Below are 12,120 nucleotides of genomic sequence, written 5' to 3' on the forward strand. Positions count from 1 at the left end.
TAAAGAATGAGGGGAGGAGGAGGAGAAGGGGGAGGGGTCTACCCTTCCCTCAGTACCCTTCACTCCTCCTCCTCAAGAGCTGCGCTCCAATTCGGCGTTACAGGGATTTGTAAACGGCTTTCACTTTTTTTACAGCTGACGTTGAGTAACATTTGAAGATGAGGTTTATCTTGGATGTTTCTTACTAATAAAACTATTCTTTTTTTTTGGGGGGGGGGATGATTTATTGTAGACTCGTTATATGCATTATATGAGATAGCAACACCTCTACCATAAAATTTCAATGAACTCAAATGTTGAACGGTGCTTTCTGTGCGTTCAAACTGTGGTGTGTGTGTGTTTTTTGTGTTTTTTGTGGCTGCACTTTGGTTTATTGTCACGGCAAGTTTAATTGAAATGGCATTGGGAGGGCTCATCGCCACCAATACTCTAATTGTTTGACCCATTTTGTTTCTGTTATTTATATTATGTAAAGCCCTTTGGTGAAAACATAGAACCTTTCTTTGTTGTGTTCCCCTATTTTTTTGTGTGTGTGCGCCTTGTATCAGTTTTGTTTTTTTATAATAATTACCCTTTGGCGATCGTTCTGCCTCTGTTACTGAGCCTGCCCATCTGCTATCTGCCGGGCTTTCTACGAGAAGTTCCTGTTGTTTGATTTAACGCTCCACGCTTTCCACAAAATTATGTGAAGCTGGGAGCAGTTTTCAAATACGTATCGACAGCCATGCAAAGAACTTCGGAGCTGATCTTGTTTTGTGTCTCTTTGCAGGTCTTTGAACGAGAGCTACATTGCAGAACATGGGATTCAGATGCTACCAGAGTATGCGGACCCTTATCACAACAGGTAAACTTACTTCCAAAACTTCATACGAATGGCGTTCCCCGAACTCCTAGCAGTCCTGATTCAGTTTTGGAATCGAATCACGACTGAATGAAATAAATTGTCTGGTAGATGATCTTGAATCCCAAACAGATGCGTGGCCAACGGCATCTTTATGGTGTCCACCATAAAGAACCCAGGAATCCTGGGTTCGAGCCCCACCCCTGCCCGTTTCGATCTGGATGAGCATCGTGCCGGCGTGCGGTCCTGTATCACTACTGCGCGGTGCACGTTAAAGACCCCAGGCTAGCGGTTGTACTGCACTGGCCGAATTGCTCATCTACAGCGTGTGACTCGTCGCAACTTTAATGGCTGACCAACTACACGCTGTATAAATATCCCCATAACCCCAATCATTTACCTTTTTTCGCATTCAAGAAAGCTCGCAAGCAGTATTTGCTTTTAAATTTAAAAAAAGAATATTCACGAAACTTCTTTTTCCATTGAGACTTCTTGATGTCTGGAATCCGGACAAAATGGCCCCGAACAAAATAGTCCTGGGCAAAATGGTCCCGGACAAAATTGTCCCGGACAAAACGGTCCCGCACAAAAAGGTCCCAAGGGGTGTTCACAAAGCGGCTCGCGGGAAAATGAAAGAGCGAAAACTTGGCTTCTCTGTGGTGGCGTCGACGATATAAAGAGCAGGTTCCAGCACAGCGGTTAGTCGAAACGGAGAGTTGCGGTGTACAAAACGCTGCCCTTGTTTTGAGAAGGTGCTTTAACAAACAGACTCACTTTAGTCATTATGAACAGCTAATCTTGCTGAAATGCATTTTTTGTTGTTGTTTTTAGTCTTGGTTGTGTTTAATTTGTATTAGCTGTGAAATCTTGCTGTTCAGAAACTGAAATTGAAACGCTCAGGAATCACTGACGTACAACATTTGTTCTTAACATCAGTCCCGCGGAATAACAAGTGCCACAGAAGAAGTAATAAAGAAAGAAAAACGTCCGCGAGCACCAAAAGAAACTGTATCGAGATCAATGTCACTACAAACACAGAAAGCTAAGTATTCATTAGCCTGCGTTGAGATCCCATCGCACGGCTGTACTCGTTTGTTGCCATTATGCTTTTATGGAATTGCGCCTTTTGGAGATTATGGATGTCAAAAATAAAACTTACTCATGTTCTTCCTGTATCCTTCCTCGGGCCGCATTCACGCTGGCGTTCGAATCGCAATCCCAAAGCGGATCCGCCCGGTTTCATCATCAAATGCGCGTGAATTTGTATTGCATGTTGGAGCAACCCCGTTTGCAACCGCTTTGCGGATACGGTTAAAGCGCCAGTGTGACCGTGGCGTAACATTGGTGTGAAGGTTACTTGTGTAACATGCAAAATGCATTTTGTGCTGTCGCTTAATATATTGAGCCTGATTTGTTGGAGCTTGAAACATTTGGAGTCGGGTACAACCTTCATCACTCTAGTGTATGAAAGTTTCTTTGTTTCTCTTTTTTTAGTACGAGTATTAGTAGAAGTAGTATTTATTATTTATTTGGCCTCTGGAAAGCCGCGGCTATGCTATCTCTTATGCAACGAAAAAAAGTAGGTATAGTAATTGTTACCTAGTGAAGATAGCAACTACATAAAAAAAATGGAAGACGTTTAGAACTCCCTGTAATGCCGAATTAGAGCGCGGCTCTTGAGGAGGAGGAGGGAGTTCACGGAGGGGACGGTATGCCCCTCCTCCTCATCCGTACCCTCTCCTCCTCCGTGCTCATCAACTCCTCCCGTGTTCCTCGCCTCCTCCCCCTCGTCTCCTCCCTCCTCCTACTCTATCTTCCTCCTCCCTCCTTCCTCTCCCCCTCCTCTCTCCCGCGCCGCGAATTATGGAAAACGTCCTATAATGCAATGCGCGCGCCACCGCGGTACATTATGGGATGCTTCCCATAATGCACTGCGCGGTTACGCCGACGGCGACGGCGACGCCGCTCAAGCCCGAAACGGGCGCCGAAGAGCTGCGCTCTAAAAATGTACGCAAGCTTGATCATGCTGACCACACAAACCACACTCCGTGTGAGGTTTGTGCTAGTTTATTTATTGTGCACCAGAGATGTCAGTCAGAACGAAACCAAGCGAACCAGTGCACCGCACAGGCGCCACCTTGTATGGCTTTTAGGCAATGCGTGACGTTGATGAGGCGAGCACAAACACGGTATGACGTTACACCGCTCTCGCCGGCACGTTTTTTTGGGAGAGCAATGCTTCCAGAGACGATATGCTACACGGCTCAGTGACTATCCTTTTACTGTTTACCAACGAGGTAAAAGGGCTTAAAGCGGTAAACTGGTTTGCGAGGCAAAAGTGGCCCCCACTTGGCTGCCGACATGTTGTATAATTTTGACCACTAGACACGTGACCCAATCTTGAGGGTTTTACGCAAAACAGTTCCGAGATTTGTGTTGCAATCGCACTAAAAACATGATAAACTATATTTTCAATACTGTTAGCTCCGGAGGTCCGTGTCTAGCTCGAATAAAAACCTATAATACAGCACCGCGACTGACGGCATGTGGCGGAGGCATATCGAAGTTGCCCGAGTTTTTGTCGTAAAAGTACTTTTTGGACTTAAAAAACTAACAAAACGTAACTTATGTCGTCGGTGCTGTTATTAAAGATTAATAAGCAATTATTTGTGCGCAGTACTTCGTTAATATCTAGACGTAAAACTAATGCTAAAAAATGTGCAACATGGCGACGGCCAAATGGGGGTTACTTTCAACTGCCAGTTTATCGCTCTAAGGCCCTCTACCTCGTTGTTCTTTAAGCGCCTTTCACACTCTTGCGACCGAGTAAGACCGAGAGAGACCAGACCGGTCTTTAAGCCTTTTGCGACTTCTTAGGACCGGATGCGCTGCAGCGGAGCTGGTCCTAAGAGATCTCAAGAGGCTTAAAAACTCGTCTGGTTTCTCTCGGTCTTACTCGGTCGCAAGAGTGTGAACGGGCCTTTAGAAACATTAAAAACTGCTTGCGTCCCAAGTGACTTCCGATCGCTCCGTCTTTGCGAGCCTGTCGAGCTTGCTTATGTCACCAGTGCTAGGAAGCATAAATTCTATACAGACAACAAAGTCGGAGATTAAGCGAAGGCCTTTGGCTGTACGATTTAACGTTTTGGAGGAGGCAAAGTTGGTTCACGAGAATATTAAAAACACCGCATTAGGCTGGAATTTCAAAGACCCGGGCACCGCCTAGTGGCGTTTATAAAGAAAACGGTCTATACTCTATGGTATTCGGCTACTACCGGTTCGAGCTCTTTTTTTTATTCATATATACGTTTTATTTTTTTTATTTTGTGTCATTACTTTTTTTTGTTTTACGTCATAAATAACTTTAACTCTGTGTACAATGCTCCGTCATGACGCTCGTTCATGACGATTTTCTCATAGAAAAAACACATTCTGTGTTAAAGCATCTCGCTAAACGCAGCTACAAACAAAAAAAAAAAACGTTAAATTTAAGGGAATGCTTAACTTAATGTGAACGCTAGGCTAGTTTGGCAACACAAGTTTTGCGGCGTGTGGTTGGCATGATACGAAACTGGTAAAGTAAAATACCGATGAAATATTACGCAAAGAACAAATTATATTAAAAAAAGAAAAATAATGCATAATGTTTCACCACAGCCGTGACCACCATCCTGGGATTTCAAGTACCGGCTTCAATATTCATTGGGCACTGACCGAATGCGAAGGTCAGCTGTCGTATTGGCCTGGACCGCAACTTTATGGTTGTTGCGGACATCACGAAGGACAGGCTCGGGAAAAGGCGTTACAACTCGCTTTTCTTCCTTAGTACAAGAAAGCGGAGCTTTTATGATCGAGTCGTGGACAGGCACTACTCTCCCAGGAGTCCACAGCGAAGAGGCTCGCCCTGTGTTTTACGCAGTGGCACGGTGGTCGATATCAGCTGATGCTCCGGTCCCGAAATACTGGGAAGAGGCGGAAAGATGGCCGAGGAGTCTGGGGTCGATTCCCTAGACTCCCTAAACGGGGCCATCTTGAGTGGGTTCTTTGTATTGGAACACACCACGACGGAAACCGATCCGGGGAAACAAGAGTACACCACACGCTAGCGCAGAGCCAGAAGAATGACTTCCGCATTATTTGCTCTTTTTTTTGGTATGTGTGTGCGTGCGTGCGTGTTATGCGTGTGTTGGTGGATGTACGTGCATGTGTTTGTGTGTGTTAGTCGGTGTGTGTCCTGGGTGGCACTTTACTATAGTTGACAAAGCCCAGCTAAAGAGAAAAAAAGAAGAAAGCTTTGACAGCGGTTTATTATTATTCTGGGGCCCGGGCTTTAGATGAGTCAACAACGAAGGAAAATGGGCTATTTGATTTATTCGTATAGATACGATATGCACCCACCACTAGGCCTTTTGTGATTCATACGTCCGAGTGTACTTTTCCCGAAGACTGCATTTCCAGCATCCTTCGGCTCGCCTTATGTACACTGCCATTCAACTCTTTTTTTTTTTTTTTTGTGCGTGTGTGTACAAGTTTGTGAGAACTACGGATCTATACGGCGTCTATTTAAGAAATATTCCGAGGAAAAAAATGTGGCTCGTTCTACCAGCACAAAAGACAAACAAATGCATGGCAGCCGGTGTGCTGAACATACCGGCAGGTGACAGAGGCCGTCACGAAGCATTGCAGCAAGACGACGGAATATCGGGTCGTGCAAGCCCAACAGAGTTTATATCCTTTTATAATGAGCCGCATCATCTCGTTACATTAATTATTTTTTTTCTTTTGGGTAGATTTATTTACCGCGGACAAGAGAAACGTGCCGTGTTTGAACGCCTCTTCGCGTATACGTGAACGTGTGTTCAAAGGACACAAAACACGTCGAATAAGCAAGCAAAAACGCGCCTCGCGTGCTGGAGAGCGAGCGAAAACATTTATTTATTTCATCAGAGCCATCGGCTACTTTGGCAGAGCTACCCCGGGGCAAGAGGGGTAGGAACTACGCGATCGTTGTTTACAGAGTGGAACAGGAAATGGCCCATGAGGAAATATTGCCCTTCGCGACGGGGAACAACTTTCGCAAACATGACAAATAGAGGACGTGCAAAAAAAAGGGAGGAAGGGTAATAAGGAAGATAATTTTGACTGTATAGTGGCTAGAAAAAAAAAAAAAAAGCCAAAGACCGTCCTTTTTTGTCTCATTGCAGGCCCATCACTGCTGGGGAGATTGGCTGCTTCATGAGCCACTACAATATCTGGAAAGACGTGAGTTATGATGTCCTGAATATCCTGGTTCTGCCTAATGTCGGCCAGAACCCGACAGTACGAGGTGCCTGCTGTCGTCCTGCGTTTGCATTTATATGCATTTGATATACGAACATTGGCAAGCGCGTCTTTCCGTCCTCTAAAAAAAAAAAAAAAAAAAAAACAGTAAACTGAAAAAAGATATATCGCAATACTTTAAGTGCCTGTGTACGGCGCATGTGTCACATCATAAATTTTCAGCGAAATAAAAAAAAAACAATAAGGTTAGCGGAATATTTACGTGGCGTGACTCATTTCAGCGATTCCGCAAGATGTTTCTGTCTTCCTGGGCGTCTCGAAATAAGGGTAGAAGAATTTTTCGGAAAAGCTCCCACCTCAAAACGAGTCTCGCAGCGTAAATGTCCCGTTACATTTATTTTTCTGGAGAAGTTAGTTTTCTGGTGTTTCTGGTGTAACACATAAACATTTTTTTGTTTGTTTTATTACTTTTGGAGAGAAAAAAAAGGGGGGGGGTGAGAAAGTTTAGTACCTCTTTAAGCGATGGTCTCGCTGGTTTTGTGTGAGGCACGTATGGCAGGATGGCCGTGTTTTCACGATGCGGCATTGAATTTGTACGGTTACATTTGCTTATCGCAATATATTGCTGCAACAAACCTGCAGCTGCTGCTCCCGTTCTTCAATAGATCGGGTCCCATAAAGCCGCGCACAGCCACCGACCGACGTTGATAGCTTTTTGCGCTGGACCGTTGAGGTACTTCTACACCAAAATGGCAAATGGTACGCCACGGTCGCACCCGAAATTATAAACTCGCACGGCGCCTGACGGAGTACCTCTTTTTTTAAGGCGGGTTATGAGAATGTACTCTTTTTGATTATTTTTTTTTCTTTCGACACGTGGACCATCATTAAATTAAAGAAAACATCCTAAAAGAAAGTGCGTCACTGCTTGAATTTTCGTCAGAATTCCGTAGCCCTTTTGGTGCTACGAAGTTTCATCAGTAAATGCGTTTAGAGTCGGTGACAGGCTAAGACTTTAGTGGAAGCTCCGCCTCCAGCACGCGCTTGTTGTCTTTCAGCAGGCTTCGGCTGTGTGTGCTACGAACGGAGCGCGCACTCAATTCTTAGCCTGTTACCGACTATAGACACGCTGTAAGAAATGCCTGCGCGTCTACTTACCCGCAAAACACTCAAAGAGCCAACCATTGCGATCTAGGAAATCAGCTCAGCGAATGATAAGGCGCTCAGCGAATGATAAGGCGGAGCATCTGTTCAGACCCCAAAATTAAGTCTGCGCTGTGGCATTACGCAATGCACGCATGACGATTTGCATTGCGTCATGCCACAGCCCAGACTTCATTTTACAGTCTAAAAATGTTTGTGCGTCTACTTTCACGCACAACACTCGGAGAGCCAATCAGCGCAACTTACGGAAGCAGCTCAGCGAATGACAATGATGAAACATATGTTTAGACCGAAAAACGCAGTCTGAGTTATGACATTAAGCAATGCAAAACGTCACGCTTGCATTGCTTAATGTCACAACTCAGACTGCGTTTTTTGGTCTAAACATATGTTTCGGCATTGTCATTCGCTAAGCTGCCTCCGTAAGTTGCGATGATTGGCTCTCCGAGTGTTGTGCGGGAAAGCAGACTCACGGGCTTTTTTTAGAGTGTAAGGTCTAAACGGATGTTCCGCCTCATCATTTGCTGACCTGATTTCCTAGATAGCAATGATGGGCTCTTTGAGTGCTCTGCGGGTAAGTAGACGCGCAGGCATTTCTTAGTGTGTAGGCCGAAAACAATCAGTCAAGAACAAAGATGCAAAAGCCATAAAATTCTCTAAATTCCTGTCACAATATTAAGGAACATAGAAGGGGCACCATTTTTTTAGTTATTGTTTCAGCATTCTTAAGGAGCTTAGGAAGGAAGGTATACTATATATTATACTTTATACATATTTTCCGTTTTGCGTATATACTCTAGGTATCTCAAACCTCTCTGTACACCGTCTTTTTCCTTGCGAACCTCGAGCTTAAAGTAGAATCATAATAATAATTTATAAGCGTAACATATATATTAAAGTTTTTTTTTAAATCTTGAGTTCCTTTTTTTTTAGTTATAATATTTTATAAGATGTTCTGTATGAACTGTTATTTATCATATGTTTTAAAATGCTGTCTATTGATTATTTTTGTACCGCAAACAGTGATCATATAACTAATCTTCTTTCGTACAATAGATTCCGCTAAAGATCTGAACACGAGTATATTATGTTCATGCTCCTCATACTTCTGATCTTAAATAAATAAGCTGAAACCGCGCGCAGTCTTTTAGTAACATGTTCAACTTGTCGATTCCATGGCATTTAAACTTGTAATTACTTTATTGTTCGTAGCTCTGTTGGAGGTATGAGTCATATTCTTTTTTTTGTGTGTGTGTGTGTTTGTTCCTCCCTGCCACGGCCCCACGGGCCAGCAGTATGTACAAATAAAGTAATCGTCAACATGTAAATCTAAATATTTGGCAGATTTATGATTATAAGGCAAAGGTTTGCATTGACAATTCTAACACTGAGACGAATAATATAAAATCGTAAGTGTCAATAAAATTCGTTTGTGAGCATTTCGGAAGCACATAAGCTTAATTTTCGCAACATTAATTGAAATAACATCTGAATTAAACCATACCAATAATGGATTTATATCTCCTTGAATCATTATAGTTATCGTATGGTGCCATCAGAATACTGATATATCTTAGACTGTAACGGCAAAATTCCTAAATCATTTCCGTAACTTTTCAAAAACATGGACCCCAAAGGACTTCCCTGTGGCACCTTGGCATATTTTAATGCATTCTGAGGCAAAAATAAATTGGGAAATGAAGTGTCGGTATACAGAGGGCATATCTCACCTCTACAAATGTGATACGTTGGGAGCATTTTGGCGAAATAAAATATTCGTTATTCGTGTGACTCCGTTTGGATATGACGTGCCTTCTCTGAAATAAATTCTACGTGGCTCATGAAGCAACGTCAGCCGCCTCAAGTCGTGAGGTTTGTACGGCAGAAATTAGTTTTAAATAGCATCTTATTGAGAATGACGAGAAGAATAAAAAAACGAAAAGGCTTGAAGGTATGTCGGAAGTGGAATATAGTTGTACTAATGACCTTGAATTCTGTTCTTCTACGGTTTTCTTTTTCTTAAATGAACGTTATGATTGCGTAAACAATTTTAGCAAAATTTGAATTTTCCTACTATTTGTCTCAAGTATTCCCGACATGGCGCTATTGATTCATGAAATATTTACTTGATTACCGAAATGGACTTTTAATAAACAGCCAGTCCTACTTTCTGTTTTTATTCGTATATGTAAAAGAAAAGCTACCATATTCTAAAACAACTGCTGCGTTTATAAGATTCATAAATTAAGAAATCGAAGTGTCCCTAAATGCATGGTACTAAAATATTCTAGTCACGAAATAATTCTGGACTAAACGATTCGTTACAAAATTGTCAGTTTTATGCGAGCATTTTCTATCAAGGAAAACAACATCGTTTCAATTTCAGATTGTTATTTGTATTTAAAAAAAATAATAATGTAAACAAATTATGCAAACTCAGCATTTCTGTGCCGAGCGCCGTAGCCCTCAGGCGCGATGTCCCTCCAGCGAAACCACGAAATTAAAAATAGCGGTAATCAGTCCTGACGTCCCTTTGGATAATTCGGACTCCGTATGCCTGTGATCCATGACCGGATTTAGGCTTAACTTATTCTAGTTTTGAAAATGAAAACACAAAAAAGACCCACGAAAACCTCATACTTATATCGTGCTTTGGTATTCACGTAGGCGGGGTCCGATATTCCAGAAGCGCTGCTTAAACTAACCATCTATTGAAAGGGGCGGCTTAGTAAAGTCAGCCTTAAGAAGACCGAAATGTCGACGTGTTCTGCTTACATCAACAAGGGGTCCGTGTCATGCGTTGCTTTTATCTCTCTTTCTCCCTTTTCCAGTTTAAAGCTAAACGAATAATTTGAATATGGAAGAAAAAAAAATAGTAGTTTTGTGGGCTTTCGGTACATGCAGATAAACTCCGAAAAATAACGCCCGAGCCGCTTTTTATCAAACTCGGGCAAAACAGAGGAATCCAAAATTAAAACTGTCTTCGAAAAAAAAATATTTTAATGAAGGAGTGTTCATCTGCACTTATCACTTTGGGATGGCACAGAATGCACCCTGAACTGTTCACGGGGCTGCTTGTCTCGTCGAGAACTACACCCTTTAAATTGCTTCCTTCTCTTCTCGGTACCGGGACCTCTTGCGAGTATTCTGGTCATGCGCATGTCCCCTCGATGTTAACAACATCCAGGGGGCATGCAAGTATAAGCTCCGCCATAAGTAACTGAACTAATAGTCAACTCACACCGATTCTATTACTTACTGAATCTTACTGAAAACCTGGAAACAAAAGTGACACACCTGGGAGGGACAACCGCAACTCTGTCCCCAAGCTCATGAACTGTGCCTGTGTTTCCTTCCCCCTAGATTTTTTTTTTCCTGTTCGATCAGTGCTGTGTTTGTCGGCATTGTTGAATATATGGTTTTTAAAAAGCGGCCAGTAATTTGTACAAACACAAAACTCGAAGCACAACTAAATGGTCGATGAGCGACTGAAAAGACAAAAAATCCGCCTGGTCCTGGTATCGAACTAGGGACCTATCCATTTCCAGCGGAGCGTTCTACCAACTGGGCTAACCGGGAGTTAGACGTCGGTAAAGCAAATGGGTTTTAACAGCTGCCACCGCAGTCCAACACTAACGAGGTTGAACGGCCCGCATTTAAAGGTTTTATCGACGATAATGGAATTACTGCAAAGGTGCACAGGCGTGCTGGACAAGAATGACGATAATAATACCCGGAGAAGGGGGAACAAGTGGGATATAAAGGGATTAAATTATCGTTGTAATCTCGTCCAGCTTGCCCGTGCACCTTAGCAGTAATTTGTCGCGTCCAGCGGAGCAAGAAACGTCGCCCCGTTCTAAACCGATTTCGCCTTTACGCACTAACTGCTTTCGATGGCCCGTTGATGCGCGGTGACCTATAGGATCACGTTTAAATACCTAAAGCTGTTGTCATCTTAATTTAGAAAGGGTGGCGTCTTGCTAGAGGACCGAAAAACAACAAAAACTGATATGGAAACAACGAAGTTCGCGTGCCGCAGATTCCAGGTACCCTCTGGGCTCGATTCTCGTCTTCGCCGGGTTTCGGCACGGACGGGGCTGTATATACCTACTTATGATCGTGCAATCGCTACTGCGTCATAAACTGTATAAAAAGAAAAGAAAAAAAAAAAAAAACAGGTAAGCGGTCGTTGCACATCTCGCTCAACTGGCTCTCTTGCTCTCTCTACAGGGTTAAGCCACGTGTCACTAGATTTCGAAAACTAGATTTCGAAAAAGCTGTACGACACCTCGCTGTATCGTGATTCAAAACGTCCCGTTTGCTACGAGCGTCTCCTATTGGCTCAGCTCTCGGCACGGTAGAGGTACAAACGGGCTATAGTGTCGCAAGGGCTTTTTTGGACTACAAAACGAGCCAACGCATTATGGACGACATTTCTTTCGCTAAGTGGCATTGCGTTTACCAATCTTGCCCCCAGCATTCGCTTCGACTTAGAGAGCGTTATTCCGAATTGATGATAAGGTACGTGGGCTGCTCTGACGTGACTTTTACAATAGCTGTCTTAAAACAAAACAAAAGAAACTTCGTTTTTTATTTATTTATTTGTAGAGGTTATTATACCGCGGCAACGTGTTCCGTTTGTTCGTCCGCGGGTTGCCTCATTTCTGAAATCAAAAGCTCTTTAGGACGTTAAAAAGAAAAACGCTGAGACGACCGACTGAGCCCCGATTTCGTACTAGCGTTACACCGAGGCTCAAGATTCGAAATCGTACAGCTTGAAGCTGTTAAAAGTTAGGATAGAACTAAAATTTCCGTTTCGCAGCTTTCCTATTTTA

The 12,120-nt window shown here is 43.1% G+C and overlaps 1 protein-coding gene across 1 annotated transcript in view; it reads left to right on the forward strand.

Moving 5' to 3' along the window:
• LOC120837787 (procollagen galactosyltransferase 1-A) overlaps window positions 1-12,120 on the forward strand; it is a 621,404-nt gene that overhangs the window by 569,374 nt on the left and 39,910 nt on the right. Inside the window, exons 9-10 of the mRNA XM_042292499.1 lie at window positions 770-844; window positions 6,046-6,103. Of these exons, the coding sequence (XP_042148433.1) occupies window positions 770-844; window positions 6,046-6,103 (133 nt within the window). The remainder of the gene's footprint in view (window positions 1-769; window positions 845-6,045; window positions 6,104-12,120) is intronic.

Source organism: Ixodes scapularis, unplaced genomic scaffold (genome assembly GCF_016920785.2).
Source record: "Ixodes scapularis isolate PalLabHiFi unplaced genomic scaffold, ASM1692078v2 PGA_scaffold3__209_contigs__length_174095766, whole genome shotgun sequence".
Taxonomy (NCBI): domain Eukaryota; kingdom Metazoa; phylum Arthropoda; class Arachnida; order Ixodida; family Ixodidae; genus Ixodes; species Ixodes scapularis.